Raw genomic sequence first — 22522 nt, 5'->3', positions numbered from 1 at the left:
TGAAGTGCAAGCGAGAGCGCGGAACGAGCGACAAAGAAGCACAATCGGACGTTGTCACGTTGTGACGATAGTCAGTAAGCCGACTTTACAGACAACCAATTTTTTACACATTACAGTAACATTTTTCATTAAAACTAAAATTAATAAATATCCTTTTTTTTGAAGTGAAACTTCTTTATCGGGGTTGGAAAAGAATTGAGTGTAACATTTTTTCGTTACGCGTGACATTTTTCCGTTACGCGCCATCTTTTTCTTATCCCTAACACGCGTGATTCGACGTATTTCTGTAAAGTTGCATATAGTTAATTATTTTTTGAAAAATAAGGTCATAAAGAAGTTTCACTTCTTACGTGTGTACACTAGTACTTGCACACATTTTTGTTCTATTAAATGTCAGGAAAATGTACGAATTAAAGGGTGTTTTTTACTTATTTTGAAATAAATCATTTAATTTTTAATGACTTTCTCAGGCTTTACATGTTTTTTATGGTTTTTTTTTTAATTAATATCTCTTTGATCATTGCTCATGTAAAAATGCAAGAAAATGGTATATGGTATTTTTCTTTTATGTATGTCTTTTTTTTGTAGTGTTAAAATTAATTATTGTTTAATATACTAAGGGCTTATTTTTCAATCCTTGGTTAAAACTTATTCATCGAATAACGTATTAAACTACCATTTCAAAAATGTATTGTAATTGTCCGTATATGACAGTTTACAGGTGACATTTTAATATGTTCGTGTAATACCTTATTGGACGGATAAATTTTAACCAAGGATTGAAAAATCAGCTCTTAATAAAATATATTATGTTTTTACAGAATCGTCGGCAACTAGAAGTGGAACACTTGGTATCGGCGGAGTGTTACAGCGACGCGCACTCTGTGCTGGTCGAACACATACTGCCCGATGTTGTGCTGTCCGGTCAGTGTTTTGTGTGACTACCCGCATTATTAGTGAATAAATAAATAAATAAATATCAACTAGAAGTGGAACAATTACCACGTTTTGAGTGTTGGAACGCGTAAAGATATCGAGGTGGAATAGATAAATACTCAAGTCTACGTATTTTGAGGCTGTGAAAAAATCACATTTATAAGCAAACGCAATCAAAAGATACAGCCGTATATCTGCAAATTTTCGCGAATTTAGACATTATCATTTTATATTGTACTAGCTTCCGTCCACGACTTTGTCCGTGCATCCCCGTTTTTCCCCGTTCCCGCAAGAATTTCGGGAAATCCTTTCTTAGCGGATGCCTACGTCCTAACATCTACCTGCATGCCAAATTTCAGCCCGATACGTCCAGTGGTTTGGGCTGTGCGTTGATAGATCACTATATCAGTCACCTTTGAGTTTTATATAATATGTTAGTCTTTATTTTTATAATATTTATTTCTTTTCACAGACAACGTGAAAAGCATACAGCCGATCATAGAGAAATTGCATGCCGCTGCTCAGAGGCACGAAGTGAGCGGCTGGGAGAGAGGCGGGGAGGCTTTGTATCACTATATACACGTGTGCGACGAGGTTTGTGTGTCTGTTTATATTTATTTGTAACTAGTAGTCCGCCCCGGCATCGCCCGAGGTACATTGTTCGCAATAAAAGTCAGCCTATGTCCTTTCTCGGGTATCAAAATATCTCCATACCAAATTTCATGTAAATTGGTTCAGTAGTTTAGGCGTGATTGAGTAACAGACAGACAGACGAGAGTTACTTTTGCATTTATAATATTAAGTATGGATAGGCTTCCTCGATAAATGGGCTGTCTAACATCGAAAAAATTTTTCAAATCGGACCAGTAGTTCACGAGATTAGCGCGTTCAAACAAAAAAACAACCTCTTCAGCTTCGTTTTATAATATTAGTATAGATTATTTTCAGCTGACTAAAAAAAAAGAAAAAGCAGATCAAAATTCATTGAGCCGAAATGGTCGAGCTGTTCTCGGGTTATAGATTTAGTGGAGGGGAATATTTAACAAAATTATCTATTCGACACTTGGGAGAGGGGTTTTGGTTTTAACCGACTTTTAAAAAAGGAGTAATGAATATCACCTACTAAACTACCTACTACTGCATTTTTGCATATTATGATTGTTACTATATTTTTTATGTAAAAAAAATGTGTGCGTGTACTAGTGTACATACGTAAGAAGTAAAACTTCTTTATGACCTTATTTTTCAAAAAATAATTTACTATATGCAACTTTACAGCAATACGTATCACGCGTGGTAGGGAACGTAACGGAAGAATGTCACGCGTAACGAAAAAATGTTACACTAAATTTTTTTCCAACCCCGATAAAGAAGTTTCACTTCAAAAGTTTCACTTCAATAAATAATTTATTTATAATTATATACAGATACGCGGTCTAGTATCGGACGCGGAAGGTGATCAAGCCACATCGGTACAGGAGAGACTGGAAGCGCTAACTCCCATGGTCACGGCCGCCGCTAGAGCGCTTATAGCTTTGGATTGCTCGTGAGTATATATACAGATGACAGACAGACAGACATACAGGCCGCGAAGTCAAAGAAAAATAGTTATTGTAACTTTAATCCAAATTTCGTTAAGACAGAGTCCGATACACAGATCGATAGACGGAAAGACAGATAGACCGATATACAGATAGACCGATATTCAGACCGATAGACCGATATACAGACCGATTCTGTGCGACAGAGATTCTGTGCCACAAGTTTAAGGTCGCATCTATTTTAAATAATAAATATTGTAATTTGGTAATTAAGTATCGAAATAAAATGTTGTAAAAAAATAAATGTTTATTTGTTTTATTTGAAGCAATTTATTTTAAACTTTTACCAATTTTTTCCTGTGGGATTGAGTTATTTTCCCGCGGTAAATTGTAGCCTATATGTTATTCTGATGTTTAAACTATATAATTGTAAAGTTCCATAAAAACTCATTCAGTAGTTTTTACGTGAAAGAGTATCAAAATATGTCCATTCTTATATATTTTTGCTTTTATAATATTAGTAGGATACGACTATTGATTTGTAAAAAGATCAACCAGGTGGAAGTCAGATTCGCGCACGAAGGGTTCCGTATAATTCTATGAATGAATCTATGAAAACAGGAAAAAATACGTAGCTTTTTACGAAACCATAAAAACAACCTAAACCGAAATACCTAATAATATTTTTTTATAAATACCACTATCATACAATGCAAGGCAGTCAATTCGCATACCTTCACCTATCCATAATTCAAAATTAAACGAATCTTAAATTATCTTCAAGCAATTTTATAACTTAATTTTTTTATTTATCGATATTTTAGTATTCGATAAAGTGGCAAGCATTACCTTTTTAGAACAAAAAGTGGCTACATGTGGATTTAAATGCCAAGCTGATAACAGAGTCTCTTTCTATCGCATTAATTAGGGTATTGAATAAAAGAGAGCCACTATATAAGAAACGTTCAATTAATTGTTACTTCTCCAGGCTTGTTAATTGTTCCGAGTCATAGTGCAATCTCCAGTGTATTAGATATAAGCTTCTTTAGAGCGTATACGCACTATGCGGGTAGCCGTCCGGCTGACCGCAAGCACAATTATGTACGTAATATTCATTTCTATGCGCACTGTGCGGTCTGCGGCATTTTTCTTTTTGTCATTGTGTACTAAGACCCCTGTAGAACCGCCATCCGGGATGGCAAAAAGAAAATGACAAAAAGAAAAATGCCGCAGACCGCACAGTGCGCATAGAAATGAATATTACGTACATAATTGTGCTTGCGGTCAGCCGGACGGCTACCCGCAATGCGGCTACCCGCATAGTGCGTATACGCTCTTAGACGTTACGAAAGTATTTAGCGGCATTTAAGTAGGAGAATAAAAATAAAATGTCAAATGTATGTATAACCAGGTCGGTTCGTGCGGTCGCCGCCCGCGCGGAGATGGGCGCGCGGCTGGTGCGGCTGGCGCCGCGCGCGCCGCTGCTGCGCGACCTGCGCCTGCCGCCCGACACGGCCGCGCGCGCGCACAGACAGGTGACCAGCCTAGTGCCAGTGTTGCCGACTGACACCATATACAGTGGAATCCGTTTATAATGACATCGAAGGGAATCGACAAACACGTCATAATAAGCGGAATGTCACTGTAAGGGAAGTCAATATATCCGACTTTTTATAAAGAATTTTATATGAAAACCAAACTTCGTAGTGCAATTACGTCATAATAACCGGTTGGTCAATATAGGCGGAGTCATAATAAACGGATTCTACTGTACCATCATTAGTGCACACACTTCCTCGATAAATGGCCTACCGCGCACAGACAGATGACGAGCCTAATGTTGCCCACTGACACCATATACCATCATTAGTGCACACACTTCACACCATATAGTGCACTAAACGTATGCCACAACACGGCACAGCTCGTACTGCGCCCGCGCGGAAACAGGTGACGAGCCTAGTGCCAGTGTTGCCGACTGACACCATATAGCATCACTAGTGCACACACTTCCTCGATAAATGGCCTACCGCGCCCACGCACAGACAGGTGACGAGCCTAAAGTCCATTTCAAGAAAGAAGTCCCGCGGACATTTATGGAACTAACTAGATTTCCGCCCGCGGCTTCGCCCGCATTTTCAAAGGAAAACCCGCATATTTCCCGTTCCCGTGGGATTTCCGGGATAAAACCTATCCTATGTGTTAATCCAAGTTACCCTCTATATGTGTGCTAAATTTCATTGTAATCGGTTCAGTAGTTTTTACGTGAAAGAGTAACAAACGTCCATACATCCATACATCCATACAAACTTTCGCCTTTATAATAGTATTAAGATTAAGATTAAGATTAGTGCACACACTTCCTCGATAAATGGCCTGCCGCGCCCGCGCACAGACAGGTGACGAGCCTAGTGTTGCCCACTGACACCATATTACTGACTGGCCGGTTGGCTTGGTTGGTAGTGGCCCTGCCTTCCAAGCCAGAGGTCGTGGGTTCGATCCCCACCCGGGGCAAATATTTGTGTGATGAACATAGATGTTTGCTCTGTGTCTGGGTGTTAATTATCTATATAAGTATTTATTTAACATTATATATGTATGTTTATCAGCCATCTGGTTTCCATAACACAAGCGAAAGCTTAGTATGGGATCAGATCGTGCCGTGTGTGAAAATTGTCCCGAAATATTTATTTATTTATTTATATACCATCATTAGTGCACACACGTCCTCGATAAATGGCCTACCGCGCCCGCGCACAGACAGGTGACGAGCCTAAAGTCCATTTCAAGAAGTCCCGCGGACTTTTATGGAACTAATTCAACAGATGGGGAGCTCGGCCAATACATTGCTTATATCAATTATTTTATCTAAATATTCGAGTCGTGGTAGTTTATAAAATGAAATTAAATGAACGATACATAATTTCCCCCACAGATTTCCACACATTTAACCCTGCGAACATTATTACGCGCGTATACAGCGCTGCGTCTGTGGGACTTCTTTCTTGAAATGGACTCTAATGGCAGTGTTGCCGACTGAGACCATATAGCATCACTAGCTGCTCCGCGCGGTTTCACCCCCGTGGCTCCACCCCTGTTGGTCGTAGCGTGATGATATATAGCCTATAACCTTCCTCGATAAATGGGCTATCTAACACCGAAAGAATTTTTCAAATCGGACCAGTAGTTCCCGAGATTAGCGCGTTCAAACAAACAAACAAACTCTTCAGCTTTATAATATTAGTATAGATTAGTGCACACACTTCCTCGATAAATGGCCTATCGAACATATTAGCGCTGAGAACGAACAAGTAAAATGTGACAACGACATAACATATCGCCCTACACCTCTACGATTTAAAATTGCTATATTCGAAATAAAAGTCTCGAGTCATTTTTATAACATTTTATTAAGGAGTGTAAACTCGTCATAGACGTGTGTAGTAGCACAGTGTACAGAAACATGTATCTGTATATTGTGGTGGTACGCTATGCACATTGAGAGACAGTACACGTCCACAGATCGCGACGGAGCTGGCGGAGCGCGCGGCCGAGCTCTGCCTGGAGTCCGCTGCGGGCGAGCAGAGCACAAACACTCTACAATCATAAAAAATGTAAGCGTGTACTAGAGTACACACGTAAGAAGTGAAACTTCTTTATGACCTTAAAAATGTCACGAGTATGGCGTAACGCAAAAATGTCACGCGTACGGCGTAACGCAAAAATGTCATGCGTACGGCGTAACGCAAAAATGTTACACTAAATTTTTGTCCAACCCCGATAAAAAAGTTTCACTTCAATAATTAGTGGAATTACATTGGATAACATTTCGAATTCAAATCATTTAAAATAATTATAAAATCCAACCAACACGAGTGAAATTGATATTTTAATTTGTATAATACACGATAAAGTTCGAAAATTTAGTTTAAAATATACTTGGTATAGAATGAATTGTAAAAACGCGTTCACTCGACTTAAGTATCTAATATTATGATCAATAATCTAATCTGAATTATTACTGACTCTACAATTCCTATTTTCATTAAGTATTCCAATTATCTATATATACTAGATACACAATCTCGATTAAACGCGTTTCTATCTCCCTGTGATGTTATATTTTTATGTGCTTTTCGGTAAATCGTTGTTTCATTTTCGAATGTCACTTTAAAAACTAACAAAACACGGCGGACCTACCGTGTTTCGAACAAAATGCATGAAAAGTTTCATTAGTAGTTAAGTCTTGTATTTCATTCAAAAGCATAATTATTCGTGTAACGAAACGTTTTTTGCTTAAAACGGTTTCACAATACATTTTTCTAATTATTATTTTCATTTCAATGTTAATTGTGTCTTTATGAAGTATATTAATAAAACAAACAAAATAAATCTCTTGTAGAGCAATTTAAATCTCGATAATTATTTCTATTAATATTAGGTACACACTTTTATAACCGCCTCATTCAGTCGTAGAGCTGTCAAATGTCAGATTGCGCGGCAAATTCGTATTTTTTTTTCTTTTTTGAAAATTTCATCATCTGTTGTTATGCATTATTTTTCTATGAAGTGTAATGCAGTTTACAATAAAAAAAACAACGTATATCGAAACAATACAGCTTTGTCTGAATATTAAAATATGTTCTCAGTTCAATTACTTATTACTATTTTTCGTACATTTTGATATCAGTTGAAAATATTATATCATATAAAATTTTTGGTTAATGTAGCTGGTATAACAAGGTAATGCGCTTTCGTGTTTTAACTAATTAGTTCAATATTAATTTAGTTGTAAAATACGTTATTTTGTTATTAATTTTAATAATATTGTAAGGAATCTAATTCAGTGTTAGATTTTCAAAATTAGATTAAGGATAATTTGTAATTGTAATAAATATTTTTGGATGTACCTACTGGTCTTTTTATTTTATTCCCCTGTGCTTATATTATGTCATGAAACCTTTAAGTATAAACACATGGACGAAATCGCAGCCAGCAGTGATTAGCTATAACACATAGGTAAGGTAATAAATAATACTATGGTTAATACGCACAGTTACAGTAGAGTAGTTTGATGCTGAATCCGTAATAAATAAAATGTACACAATTGAATGTTACTTTTGATACACGATACACACTACTCAGAGAAATAAACGCTACCTACTCGTCTTATTTGAACATAGGCTAGAATTTACTTTTTCACAAACACGTATATTTTTAAAAGCATATAATATAGTCTATTAAGTACTACATAATATTATATACTTGCCAATTAGTCTTCATGATGATCCGATCAGCTGTTTTTGTCTGAAAGAATAACATATCATATAATAATTCCATAGATTTGTCTGAGCTTTCACGTTTATAGAGGTATTATATTAGTAGGAAGAATGTATTTAAATGTATTGAAGACCGGCGTTCTTAGAAAACTACATGTCAATGCAAAATTGTCTACTTATTATAATTCTAACAGATATTAATATCATTTTATGCATACACCCTAATTTACATGAACCGTTACGTTCAGAATCAAAATATGTAATAGGTAACTAGTTAGGTACTTCAGTTTAAAACGACATCATCACTACCTACATAGTATAAAACAACGTCGCTTTCTGTCGCTTTCTGTATGTCTCTAGATATTTTAAATCTTTAAAACTACGCAACGGATTTTGATGTAGTTTTCTTAGTAGATAGAGCGATCCAAGAGGAAGGAATAATATATAACATATATTAAATTCAAGCACCAAAATAATTGAACACACAGCTCACAACGCTTTGTGGTCGCCGTAAAACATCCACGTTGCCAAAATTCCTGTAATATGGCTCCAACGAAATAGCACACGTCACGTTGTGGCAATGAAGAAAAGCCATGACGCATACAGAACATTAATTGGTTGAACTTCATTGGATAGGATTTTATTATCTAGGTACTTGAAACAATTTGAAAACTGACGAAAAAAATAAGCCATTATTTTATTTAGATTATAGGTACATATTATAGTTAGGTAGATTATAGGTATAAGTAATTTACAAATGATTATGTACCTAATGACCATTTCCGATAATAAAGCTGACTAGCTGTGACCCGCGGTTTTACACATTGCTCCGCTCCTGTTAGTCTTAGCGTGATGATATATTATAGCCTATTATTAGCCTTCCTATATAAATGTACTATCTAAAGCTTTGGTCTGGTGATCATGACGCACAACGCTGAGGTATGCGCCCCAACGCAGCGTCACGACGCAGCATTTACCTTCCCTGCGAAGAGGTGGTCAGTTGATTTTGCCGCAGCTACCAAGGTAGACGTGAACATGAACAATTTTGCTGTAATTATCAAACTTTTATGTTTTTTGTCTTTATTTTTATATAAAGAAGGATAGCTGCGAACTAATTCTATTATTGTCTACGAAAAAATTCATATTGTCGCATTCATATATTATGCCGTGACGCATACCCGCACACCGCAGCGTTCAATCGAGAATGACGCCGCGCTGTGCGGGAGTACACCTCCCCACTCACCGCACTTGCCCTTCGCCGCGGACGCATACTGCGACGGAACAAGAGAACATTGTCGACGTTTTTCATATGATTGAGTGTCCGGCATCGCAAACCGTATACCTCAGCGTTGTGCGTCATGATCACCAGACCAAAGCTTAACACCGAATATTTTTTTCAAATCGGACAAGTAGTTCCTGAGATTAGCGCATTCAAACAAACAAACTCTTCAGCTTTATAATATTAGAACTTAGATATAAAATAGACATTTTTCTTCTATGAGATACTTTTACACACAATAAGTAATAATAAAAAAGGGGATTGATATCGAACGAGACACTAATAAATACCTCTCATGAGATGTGGCGCTGATTACCCACTGAAGCTATTATTGATCTATTACTTAAGTAGGCGTAAATATCTACGGGATATACTTCTATTCCTAGACAAATCCCACACAAAAAAACCATTCAGGTGTAAAATATCAATGAATCTCTGCATATTCATTATCTAAATATAAGTATAAAACCGCAAAAATGTCTTGCAATCTCACATTCACAATCCACCCTCGAGGCTCGATACAATGAAGGTACAAATCGTTCTGTTGTCTTTGGTATTGCTGGTGAGAGCGGAGCCGAATGTGTACTGTGGACGGCGGCTGGCGTCGGCGCTGGCGATGGTGTGTGGATATGACGAGAAGCGAGACAACGGTTGGCTGTTGGACAGGAGTCAGATCAGTCCTTATGTGACAAAACCTTGGCTAAGGGAAACTACTGGAGTAGGCTTATCATTGGACACTGAATCGAATTATAAGACTGATAATGCCTGGTTGGCACTACCAGCTCGACATAACAAAGACAAGCACGTAGGGCCCTGGTTAGCACTGGAGACGGAAGCGAGTCACAAAGCGCCCTGGTTGGCGCCGCACGAGGCGCGGACTGCCAGTCGCGGCAAGCGGCAGATCGTCATGGAATGCTGTCTGAAGGCCTGCTCTGAAGATGAACTGATGACATATTGCTGATAGTAAATGTGTTTTAATTGTACAAAAAAATATCAAATCGAATTTACTAATAGATGTTTGTTGATAGGAATGTAAAATAAGAATAAAATTTCGAATGTGATAACTTATTATGTATTTTTCAGTTTTTTAACCTATTACAAGTACTGATTTTTGGTCAAGTCCTAAAATTATATAACAAACTAGCGGTCCGCCCCGGCTTCGCCCGTGGTACATATTTCGCAATAAAAAGTGGCCTATGTCCTTTCTCGGGTATCAAAATATCTCTATACCAAATTTCATGCAAATTGGTTCAATAGTTAAGGCGTGATTGAGTTCAGACAGACAGACAGAGTTACTTTCGCATTGATAATATTAGTATGGAGGACAGACATTCTAAGTATTAAGTATTCTAATCGTATTTATATAAAATACTAGCTTTCCACCCGCGGCATCGCCCGCGCAGTCAAAGGAAAACCCGCATAGTTCCCGTTCCTGTGGGATTTCCGGCATTGCGTCATTTTCCCGGGATAAAAAGTAGCCTATGTCCTTTCTCGGGTATCAAAATATCTCCATACAAATTTCATGATAATTGGTTCAGTAGTTTAGGCGTGATTTAGTAACAGACAGACAGACAGAGTTACATTCGCATTTATAATATTAGTATGGATTAATTAAAATATATATTTTGCAGTCGTTCGCATCTAGTTCGTTCAGTTCTATCACGTTCATGCAAATTGGTTCAGTAGTTAAGGCGTGATTGAGTAACAGACAGACAGATAGACTTACTTTCGTATTTATAATATTAAATAAGTATGGATGAAATCAGCCCTGTAGTATAATTTGAAAGAGTAACAAACATACACACATACACATCCATTCTCACAAACCTTCGCATTTTAATACTAGTAGGAAGGATAGGATAGGATATTTATAAAGCCTTTGAATGCCATACCAAAGTCAACAAAAAAGGTTGTATTCCATCGTTACAATATTGTAAAGCGCGTCACACACGGTGAAGATACTATAATATGTTATCTTAAGATACTGTAATATTTTATATTACAGTATCTTAAGGTATCCGGTATCAGCGTTCTGACCATCATTTTTATTTTTGTCATTGCGTACTAAGACCCCTTTTTTTTTGTGTGGTGTCTCTCAATGTTAGCCAGAAGGGCTTCTACATTTTAACGCGGACGCGGGGGTGAACTGAAGGTTCACCCTGGTAGCGACATGCACAAGGGCGTCCCCTCTTGACGGGGACCACGAACCTCGGCTTGAGCTGTCGCTTGAGTGGAGGAGGCCAGAAGGGCCCTAATCGGACGGGCCTAAGACCCCTGTAGAACCGCCATCCTGTTACAAATTACCCACAAAATTTCAGGTCATTTGTAACAGGATGGCGGTTCTACAGGAAAACCTGAGGATGAGGATAGAATAAATTCGATTGCTCTTCAAATCCCGCTTTATGATCGAATTTTTTTATATTCTTAATAAATTAATAACCTAATCTACATGTAGTATTAAACACGCTTCCCGTTGTCTGTGTGTTCTCTTATCTCTATGTATCTTAAAAACTACGCAACGGATATTGATGCGTTTTTTAATAGATAAAATGATTCAAGAAAGTATACAATGTGATAGGTAACTGGAGATAGACATTGTGGAAGTTCAGAAAAATGAATCTTGTGTTTAGAAAACTCCTTCGGTTTTCAAGATATTCGACATTTACGAAAATTCAAATAAATATTTACGTTTTTTAATTATCACGGTTCATGGACGTATAAAAAAAGACGGACGGTATATCGCCTAAATATTGAGTGAAGCCTAGTAATGGCGGCGAAACATCCATGCGTGTGTGCCATGTTGCCATGGCAACAGCTGTGTTGATGACAATGGCGGCTGTATTTTTTTCTATAAATTTTGCCGTAATAATATTGTCATTAAAACATAAAAGAAATAACTTGCTTCCCTGTGGAATGTAATCCCTTGTGTTTTGTTATTTAAAATTGTACTGTTGCGACACCATTTAACCACGCAAGACGGCATTTTAAATATTTTTTGTGAAACAGTGACGCAGTTAATCAGTCGGTAGTTCACGACGTAATGGCGGCCGACTAGCTTACTATGGTGAGAGTGTGTGCGTGTTTATTGTCTTTACGCGATCGCTAGCTTACTATGGTGGCTTCACGTTGTTTGTTCGTAATACGGCGTCCGTCTTTTTTTATACGTCCATGTCACGGTTATTATTATTTCTGGTTTCATATTTACTAACTTAATACATGCTCTTGAACACTGAACCAATTTTGTTATTTCTTGCCTTTTCTTAACAAATAGTCGTTGACGGGATACCTACTATACCTACTTCCTTGACCTGATCTTACTTGACTGTTAATTTCATTTTAATATATAGTTTTATAGGTCTTCAAATTAAATATTATAAATCATTTTATTTTGTAATCTAAGATTATAATATACTAGCTGCGCTCCGCGGTTTCACCCGCGTGGCTCCGCTCCTGTTATCTTAGCGTGATGATATTATACGAGGGGCATGCCAAAAAAACTAGATACTCGAAAACCATAATATTTATTATTTGTTACTTATATCTATCTTTTCAAAGTATTCACCCCGAGCATGTATACACTTTTCCATGCGTTTAAACCACTTGGAAAACACCTCTGACCACTCTTTTCCAGATACCTCGGAAATTTCGAAATTATAGGCAGCCAATGCATCTTCCTTGCTCTCAAATCTATTTCCTTTCAAATTTTCTTTAATTTTGGGAAACAAGTAAAAATCACAAGGTGCCAAGTCAGGAAGAGTATGGCGGGTGAGGCAGGATAGACACATTTTTTGAATTAAAAAAATCAAGTGTTCTGGCGGACGTGTGCGCCGAGGCGTTGTCGTGGTGCCAAAGAAGGTGCCGGATTCCTGACTTCGGTCGCTTGTCACACCAAGCTGACAATACTGAGGGGGCACAAATTGACACATACCACTCAGAATTAACTGTTTTTTGATCTAGCACTACAGTAGCGATATGACCGGTCTTACAAAAAAACGAGGCAATCATTTGTTTTTGCGTGCTGCGTGCACGACGACATTTCGTTGGTGTTGGTTCATTATCGAAGCACCATACAGTCGATTGTCGTTTTGTTTCGGGATCGTAGTTATACAGCCATGTTTCGTCACCTGTAAGTATATCGTATACGTTTTTCTTCTCGCCTCCGTCGAATTTCTCTATCATAAATCGGCACCAATCTACCCGGCGGTCTTTCTGCTCATCGGTCAGTTTGTGCGGCACCCATCTTGAACAACGCTTACGGAGAGAAAGGTGATCATGAATAATGGTTTGCAACGCTGCTGATCCAATACCCAGTTCTCGCTCAAGCTCTACATATGTAATTCGTCGGTTTTCGCGAATAAATTTTTCAGTTGCTTGAATATTTTCTTTAGTGACTGCGGTTGGCGGCCGACCTGTCCTCGCTTCATCTTCAAAGCTTCCCCGTCCTCTTTTGAATTCAGCAAACCAATTAAAAACTGTTGCTCGTGAACAAGCAGATTCACCAAAAGTAGTAACCAAAAGTTTAAAACATTCTTGCGGCTTTAAACCTTTTTTATAATCATAATAAATCATAGCGCGAAAATCTCGTCGATTGAGTTCCATTGTTGCAAGCAAATTCCCGCCAGATTGTCACAAAAATAAGCCTTTATGAGCAAAAAATATTTGAATTCAAATATGTTCCATATTTAAATTTGACACTAAATAACTAGTGTTTACGATGGTGTATAACTTGCCAGTATCAAATTATTAAGTAAAGAGCATCTAACAACTTTTGGCATGACCCTCGTATAGCCAAGCCTTCCTCGCTATCTAACACCGAAAGAATTTTTCAAATCGGACCAGTAGTTCCCGAGATTAGCGCGTTCAAACAAACAAACGAACTCTTCAGCTTTATAATATTATAGTAGTTAAGTATAGATTAATTTCCTAAAAATAATCCATTATTATTAAGGCGATTATACAATGTATATTATATGCATTCTCTACACGAATTCTGCTATGTGATCTTTTATTGTGGCAACGCGTCTATTTCTAATACGTTTTTCGCGTTGTTGGTCTATATAGTCTTCTAATTTCATTATTATAAAGGCTTCTTATATCTTAATATTGATCGATTTAGATGTAAGTAATGGGCTTTTTAAAATTTGATAGAGTTTTGAAAGACGGGTTCGAATCCCGCCTCGTGATCGTATTTTTACGACAGTAGCATATCTTCTTCTTCTTATATATAAAAATGAATCGCAAAATGTGTTGGTAAGCGCATAACTCGAGAACGGCTGAACCGATTTCGATAATTCTTTTTTTATTATATTCCTTGAAGTACGAGGATGGTTCTTATGTAGAGAAAACGTAAACATGTACCACGGGCGAAGCCGGGGCGGACCGCTAGTAGGTAATATGTAAGTACGTAGGCCTACATCGAGTAAGTAAAATGAAAAGTAAGTAAATGAAAATATTAAATATTAGTCTCATGATATTTTATTCTTACATATTATAACATGACATATTTACAAACATCTTTTTGCACATCATTAACAGTACGACAGTAACTCATCTTCAGAGCAGGCCTTCAGACAGCACTCCATGACGATCTGCCGCTTGCCGCGACTGGCAGTCCGCGCCTCGTGCGGCGCCAACCAGGGCGCTTTGTGACTCGCTTCCGTCTCCAGTGCTAACCAGGGACCTACGTTGTCTTTGTTATGTCGAGCTGGTAGTGCCAACCAGGCATTATCAGTCTTATAATTCGATTCACCGTCCAATGTTAGACCTACTCCTACTCCTGTATTTTCCCTTAGCCAAGGTTTTGTCACATAAGGACTGATCTGACTCCTGTCCAACAGCCAACCGTTGTCTCGCTTCTCGTCATATCCACACACCATCGCCAGCGCCATCGCCAGCCGCCGCCCACAGTACACATTCGGCTCCGCTCTCACCAGCAGTACCAAAGACAACAGAACGATTTGTACCTTCATTGTATCGAGGGTGGATTGTGAATGTGTGGTTGCAAGACATTTTCGCGGTTTTATACTTTATTAAGGTTATGAATATTCAGGAGATTCAGGTATATTTTACACTTGGATGAAGTTGTGTGGGAATCTTCTAATAATAGACTGTGGCGCCTGTTTTATAATTAATTTTATATGACACCTCACACCACCCACATGCATCTATGTCTAAGTTTAGAGACAGAGTACCTACTTAATAGTTACTACACTAGACTTGAATAAACATATGTATATTGTTTGAAATCAGAAAGCACATGATAGTAACAAAAATATTATATGTATTTGTATACTTCTTAATTAACTACATAGGTTAACAGGCCCACCTTTGATATGTGTATATTGTGCTATACTCAATTTTTCGTCATGGGAGGAATGCGGGTTTTTTTTTTACTTCGTGGGCGAAGCTGTTGGCGGAAAGCTAGTTAGATATAATTAATATATTATCAAATACTAACAAACACATACCTATATTTAAAAAGCTACTAACTACATACTCTTAATACTGCATGTACTAGCTCTCAAACCGCTGCTTCGCTCGGGTAGTAATAGGAAGACCGGCATAGTTCCCTTGTCTTATGGTGTCAAACTATCTCCTTGCTAAATTTCATCAAAATCGCTTCTGTGGTTTAGGCGTGAAAATTAGAGACAGATGGATAAATTTACTTAATCATTTATAACATTTAAGTAAGGTGTAGTAAGAACGTTCGTGAGAATATAATAGCCCTTAGAATTTAGTAAAATAGAAGTGAATTTTGCACGCGATATGATATGGTCGGATAATTTTTTAATAATATATGCACAGGGTCTACCTACCTATATTATGACGCAGCCAAATATTTTGAATAAGCGGTTCAATACAAAAATTGGTACATGTGCCGAATAATAAGCTACATCACTGCCAAATATCATCAAAATCTGTTCACTAGTTTTCGTGTGAAAGACTGACAAACATTCATTCAACATGATAATTTTGCGCTCATAATCATAATAGAATTACATAACACTACTCATATTAATATACCTTTTAAATAATTTCTATACAATTACAGAAATAAATAAAACATAGTTTTGGATGAATAACATTTATTTACTGTTCCCCATTTTACATAGTTGCAGTTAGTACTTATTTTCTAATTTTATTTACAATTTACAACTAAATTCTAATCATTGAGCATAAAATAATCCTAATTTCAATACATTATATTGAAACCAGCTGCGCCCCGCGGTTTCACCCGCGTGGCTCCGCTCCTGTTAGTCTTATGCCCCAGCCACACGACTCGACGAGTGGTATGGGAAGTGACGAGGGAAGTAGGCAGGGACGTAGTGTGGCCACGTTACTCGTCATGCCACTCGTCGTGCTCATCGTCCTGCTCACTGCTGTCGGCTTTTGCGCGCGAGTCAAAGGACCGGCAATACGAGTGCGAATTAGGGATGGGCGTCATGGAATCAACGGACTAGTTAAATTAACCGTCTATATGTACACTCAACGATTCGACTAGTCCATCGCTCACCAATGCACTAGTTGAATTCAACGGCTAAACAGTCTTATTGATAAGAATAAATTCTTTTCTTTGAAGTTTTTTAAAAAAAATATTTTTGGCTTACAAGACCAATGTTTTGAATTTAAACTATAAAAACAAACGATAATAAGTTTTTTAGTAATACTTTTTTTAGGGAGTATAATTTTTGTAAGAAAGCATAAATATTTATTAATTGTTTTATTGAGATTAGAATTTATTGTTTTAAGAATTTATTTAATAATAGTTATTTATTTTACACATGGACTAGTCGAAGATTTTAACTAGTTGAATGACTAGTTGATGAACGACATTTAACTATCTAGTCTCGTTGATGAAAAATACGTCGACGACCCATCCCTAGTGAAGAGCGTCGCGATTAATCGCGCGAGTAGAGCAGTGTGTGGCCAGACGGCAATATCGAGGCGAGCGGCAGCGCGATGAGCAGGACGAGGAGCAGCACGAGTAGCAGGACGAGTAGCATAGTGTGGCTGGGGTATTAGCGTGATGATATAATACATCCCATAGCCTTCCTCGATACATGGGCTATCTAATATCGAAATAATTTTACAAATCAGGCCATTATTAGTTCCTTAGATTAACGCGTTCAAACAAACAAACATTTCAGCTTTATAATATTAGTATAGATAGATATAGATAAATAACAGAAATTTGACAGTAAAAATCACTTATACTTAGAAAATTACTTTCACAATATAATATCACAATATAAGTATATAATATCCTGTCTCTTTCCTTTTAAGCTATTTTTTATAAGGAAGAAAGAAACGCGCGATTTGAACATTACTTAAGTACCTACTCAATACTATGAGATTTATATTTTTTAAATATTAAAAAGCGAACTTATGAATTATTGAAAAAGTAAATAATAATAAAATAAAAACTTTATAATTTTACTATAACTTTATAATTGTTAACACAATAAACTGAAATTCTAAAAAGATTTGAAATATACACAATAGTTATAGGCCTATACTAAGGCCTATATGTACATATATACCTACAGAATTCAAGACATTCCTTGTAATCCAAATGAATGCTTTTTCATAATTCAATAATAAAGCGCGTCACACACGGTGAAGATACTATAATATTTTATCTTAAGATACTGTTATATTTTATATTACGGTTCTACAGGGGTCTTAGTACGCAATGACAAAAAGAAAAATGATGGTCCGAACGCTGATACCGGATGCGTTAAGATACTGTAATATAAAATATAACAGTATCTTAAGATAAAATATTATAGTATCTTCACCGTGTGTGACGCGCTTAATTCTTATGCATGCATAAAAACTATAGTTACATTCTTCTTCACTTTGAAAATACATTTATAACACCTAATTTAAATATATCAAAGTAAATCTGATTTCTAATTTTACTTACATTAGAATATTATAAACCAATTTAGAAGTTTGTACTAGAGTTATGTATTATCTTAATCTTTTAAAAATAAATAATATATTAAAAAAGCTTGAAAATGAAATTGTTAGTTACATTGTTACACTATAACACAAGAATGGCTGAACAGATTTTAATGATTTAGAAATTTTGAATATTGGTTAATATTTTTTTTTATATTAATTACTAGAGGTCCGCCCCGGCTTCGCCCGTGGTACATATTTCGCAATAAAAGGTAGCCTATGTCCTTTCTCGGGTATCAAAATATCTCCATACCAAATTTCATGCAAATTGGTTCAGTAGTTTAGGCGTGATTGAGTAACAGACAGACAGACAGTTACTTTCGCATTTATAATACATATTAGTAAGTATGGATTATCAGAAACAAAAAGGTTAACAATCATATTAGTGTACAGTTGTGAAGTAAAACCACTAATAGTAATGTTGGTGTACAATAATTTATAACAATTTCGGTTTAACTGTAGCATACTTTAGTCTAAAATTTACACAAAGAAAACATTTTTTTTTACTTTACTTTTTTTTTACTTTTTTTCAAGTACAATTTGTCTTAATAATATGGCTTAAGTTTACGTTTTATGTTTAGTGATACCTACTATTGATACTAAACATATATGTCTTGAAAAATTACAGAAGCTTCTTCCTGTGCAAGTAATTTTATAAAATAAAAATCCACAATAATTGCTATTTACAAAAATAAAAAATCCACTGGAGTTGAATAATGTAGTATACATCAAGTTTAATTTTAAACCATAACAAAATATTATTTCAGTATTTCTGATTTACTTTAGTAACATGATTACCAGAAATTTGAATACCCATTATTTTACAGAAAGAATTGATTAAAAAGCAAAATATTTACTTATTATTACATTATTTCGGATAGACGATATGATGAAATATCTGCCAGAAATTTTTATGTGTACCTATTATTTTACAGCATGATTATAACTCAAAAACTAATTAACCAATAAAGAAAATTAGTTGTGCGGTAAATAACTAAGTTATTCCAGGATAACATAAGGCTATAGTTTATTTCTAATCCTAGTTAAATCAGGCAGACACAAAGCAATTACAAAACATATAAACCCAAAATATAGAATTTCACTATTATACATGACCCGCATTGCTCAGCTCCAATTGGTCTTAGCGTGATGATATATAGCCTATAGTCCTCCTCGATAAATGGGCTATCTAACACCGAAACAATTTTTCAAATCGGACCAGTAGTTTCTGAGATTAGCGTGTTCAAACAAACTCTTCTGCTTTATAATATTAGTATAGACAATAAAAGTATAGATTAGAACTTTTAAACACATTTAAAATCTTTACTTTTTTTTCGAACTCCTTTTTTTTGATCTCTTATGTGGAGTTGACGTTAAGAATTTTGATATGGCCTCTCCTATATCTTTTTTCTTCGGCTTATAGTACTTTTTAGGCATCTTTTTCTTTAAGCCCTCCGCATCAATCAAATGTGCTAAGGGATTCACTGGGACTAACTGCGTACCATCAGGCAGATTTACATACTTACCATCTTCTTGAGTTTCTTCTTTTTTCTCACTGTTTAAAATATCGTCTATTTTTAATATTTTATAGTATGGTGCTTGAGATTGCAATGTGCCTATACGAATCGACTTATATTCGTTCGGCACACTTGATACTGTGATTGTGTTGTGTGGTTTGACTTCCTCCATAGCTAACATGACCTCTTCCGCTACATCTGGTATCTGCTGCGTCTTAAAATCATTTGTATAATCATCATCATTGGTATAATCGTTATTGGTATAATCATTATTGGTATAATCATTATTGGTGTAATCATTATTGGTATAATCATTATTGGTGTAATCATTATTGGTATAATCATTATTGGTGTCTTCATCAATAATATTGTCAAAATCATTGTGCTGATATTCATCACAATATGCGTGATCTTCATTCAATACTGTGGTCGGTTTATATAGAGTACATAATTTATCACCATAATTTAAATTTGCACGTTTAGCTTCTCGGTACACTAGTTTCACGTCGACTTTGCTATGTTCTGTTTTAGTATATTTGAACGGAACAGGTTTTTTCAGACCCCGTGTATAATTTACTTCGCGTAAATCACAACGTTTTAGAGTTATTGTTGGTGGTTTGATGTTATTTGTGACTTTCATTGTGACACAGTCTTTGACCCGCACACCATCGTGATCAGGCATGAAGTTCTCTATGAAATTCTTCACAGATACCTTTTTGGATTTGTTCGCGCTATCTGTGACGCGCGTCATAGTAGCTGATGTCTCGCTGTCAACACAAACAACTTTTTTTATAGAAACTTTAAACCTATTTTGTCTAGATATTTCCTCTTTATTCCTAACTGATTGCTGTTTCTGACGTTCCAATATTTTTTTTAGTGTATCTGTGAGCGTGGAGTTCATATGTTTCTCGTCTATGTGTTCTTTTAAAGCCGATTCCGTTCTGAACTTAGCGTCACATTTGATACACCTCTTCCTACTGTTTTTAGCGTGCAAACTCTTGTGGTGTTGAAAGTTCTGTGCCGTGTAGCAATTTTTGTTGCATTTCTCGCATATGAACTTATTCTGTGGTCGTTTGATCTTTTTATTCTTCGTGGCGTTCCATGGCGCGCGGCTAATTAGTCGCCGTTGATCAGCCAGCTCACTCTGTTTACGAAACTTCTGCAATGGCACATCGGAATCGTCAGAAGAATAGTCGGTTTCTCTCGAAATTTCTTTCGCTTTTCTTTTACTTAGTACATGTTTCTTATTTACGTTTTTATCTGTTTTAGACTCTGCTGCATCAATGTCTGTAGTTCCTTCTTCAATTTTAGAATTTTTATTCATTGCTATCTCTTGGTTTTTTGTTGTTGTAATGTCCGGTTTCTCATCATCATCACTCACCTCTACTGAATTAAAATATATACTCTTTGGTACAAATGACGTATCTGATTTCTTTGCACTAAACGAAACATGAAACTTCTCATTGAACTCCAGGAAACCAACATTATTATGCGTATATCGCACATGCTTCGCAAAATTCTTTCTGATACGAAAATTTTTATTGCATATATTACAAGTGTAGGGTTGTAAGTCCTTGTGATTTGAGTAAAAGTGGGCAAACAATTTTCTCGGATGGTTGAATATCAAGTCACAGTACACACACTTGTATTTGTACAAGTGTAGAGTGCCCTGGTGTGTTCGTTCGATATGTTTCTGCATATTTTCTTGTCCAATAACTTGTCGACTGCAGAATCGGCAGCGTTCAACCAAAATGCACTCTTGGTGTATACGCACCCTATGATCAGTTATGTCACTGACGGAATTAAATGATATGTTGCATTCTAAGCATTTCAGCACGCTACACGTCTTTTCGTGAACTTGTAGTGCGCTTCGAGTGTACATTACCTGACATTTGGGACATTCCATTATATTGTGTTTATCTGTAAGGCCGTGTCGAGACAGGAAGTGACGTATGAGGTTTTTTTTTCGCAAGTACACATTGAGGCAGATGTTGCAAGCAAATGTCTTGCAGTCAGTCAACTTGATGTGGTTTAAGTACGCTTCCATACTGATTGTCGTAAACTGACACCGCGCACAAACATACGTCGTATCTTCGTTGTAACTAGTCAAGAATCTACGTACGTTCATGTTCAATAGCGACGATAGTATTGGAAACCCATGGTTCAACATAATACCTTCACAGTCCAAATGCGCGTCAAATTCGTGTCGTTCTAGAAAGACCTTATCATTGAAACACTCGTTACATTGCGAACAGAATATCTCCTTCTTGCTGCGGTATTTGTGTTTCCTCTCGTGCAACATTTTGGTTTTCATGTCCGGGAACAAGCGGTAGCAATGCTTACAACATTCTAGCGTCGCGAGATGTTCGTACAACATGTGGGTCATATACTTTTCGACGTCGCTAAATATTTTTATGCATTCTGCACAAAAACGTAGCTTACGTTTCTCAGTTAAATGCACTTGGACGATGTGTGTTTGTAAGTCTTCGACGTCCAGGAATTCGGCGCAGCAAATGTTGCAAACTGTGTCGTCAACTGCGCCCAGCAATAGCGATTCATCTAAATCAATCTCTGGTTCGTCCATTTTATTTTAATGTGAAATATTAGTGAATTTGTGAAAACAACGCCGGAGCGATTATTTTTGTGCTCAGCGTACAAAATTGTTATTAAATTGTGACTGTCAATGTCAAATGTCACGTATAGATTATAAACCATTATTGATTACGTTTTTAAATAGACAATTTATTTATTATAATTTAATCTGTGATTTTAATTCATACAAAATATTATAATGATTTTAAAATCTTTCGATAAATAAAGATTCGAAATTCAATGTCAACGTTGGCAAAAATATGCTGATGAAGGCACAAAATAATATGTAAATAATTTTGAATAATATGTACGATGCGATGTGGTCTGTATGTCAGTCCATCTAACACATAATACCTGTGTTTATTAATTTATATGAAATATATCCTTTCCATAGATTGTGGATATCTCCAAGGC

At 36.4% G+C, this 22522-nt stretch overlaps 4 protein-coding genes across 7 annotated transcripts in view; 2 read left to right on the top strand and 2 right to left on the bottom strand.

The window, feature by feature from the left end:
* Nucleotides 1-22522, top strand: part of Nup98-96 (nuclear pore complex protein Nup98-96) — a 282640-nt gene that overhangs the window by 44799 nt on the left and 215319 nt on the right. Inside the window, exons 44-48 of one of the 3 annotated variants that reach the window (XM_089713810.1) lie at nucleotides 822-924; nucleotides 1409-1530; nucleotides 2364-2482; nucleotides 3889-4012; nucleotides 6000-6097. In XM_089713810.1, coding sequence (XP_089569936.1) covers nucleotides 822-924; nucleotides 1409-1530; nucleotides 2364-2482; nucleotides 3889-4012; nucleotides 6000-6086 — 555 coding nt within the window. In that variant the 3' untranslated portion in view covers nucleotides 6087-6097. Of the gene's footprint in view, nucleotides 1-821; nucleotides 925-1408; nucleotides 1531-2363; nucleotides 2483-3888; nucleotides 4013-5412; nucleotides 5533-5999; nucleotides 7387-22522 lie in introns of those variants that run through there. The other 2 variants (XM_089713809.1, XM_089713808.1) reach the window with 2 other exon arrangements.
* LOC149475043 (insulin-related peptide 2-like) lies at nucleotides 9559-9996 on the top strand. Of its 2 annotated transcripts, XM_089714006.1 has the most exons (2): nucleotides 9559-9712; nucleotides 9833-9996. In XM_089714006.1, exons 1-2 carry the CDS (start codon nucleotides 9559-9561, stop codon nucleotides 9994-9996), a joined length of 318 nt encoding a protein of 105 aa, XP_089570132.1. The 2 variants fall into 2 exon arrangements, with proteins under 2 accessions (XP_089570132.1, XP_089570130.1); XM_089714004.1 differs by having other exon boundaries at nucleotides 9559-9996.
* Nucleotides 14476-15004, bottom strand: LOC149475042 (bombyxin A-3 homolog). The gene has a single exon (XM_089713984.1). It carries the CDS (start codon nucleotides 15002-15004, stop codon nucleotides 14564-14566), a length of 441 nt encoding a protein of 146 aa, XP_089570110.1. The 3' UTR covers nucleotides 14476-14563.
* On the bottom strand, nucleotides 19120-22465 carry LOC149475041 (uncharacterized). Its single transcript, XM_089713837.1, has one exon. The coding sequence runs from the start codon at nucleotides 22098-22100 to the stop codon at nucleotides 19323-19325; it is 2778 nt and encodes a 925-aa protein (XP_089569963.1). The 5' UTR covers nucleotides 22101-22465; the 3' UTR covers nucleotides 19120-19322.

This window comes from Colias philodice, chromosome 31 (genome assembly GCF_061535455.1).
Source record: "Colias philodice isolate Cphi_HAF_F1 chromosome 31, ilColPhil1 Martin Lab GWU primary, whole genome shotgun sequence".
Classification (NCBI taxonomy): Eukaryota; Metazoa; Arthropoda; class Insecta; order Lepidoptera; family Pieridae; genus Colias; species Colias philodice.
Note: the sequence above shows the minus strand (reverse complement) of the source record. Positions and strands in the feature narration are given on the sequence as shown.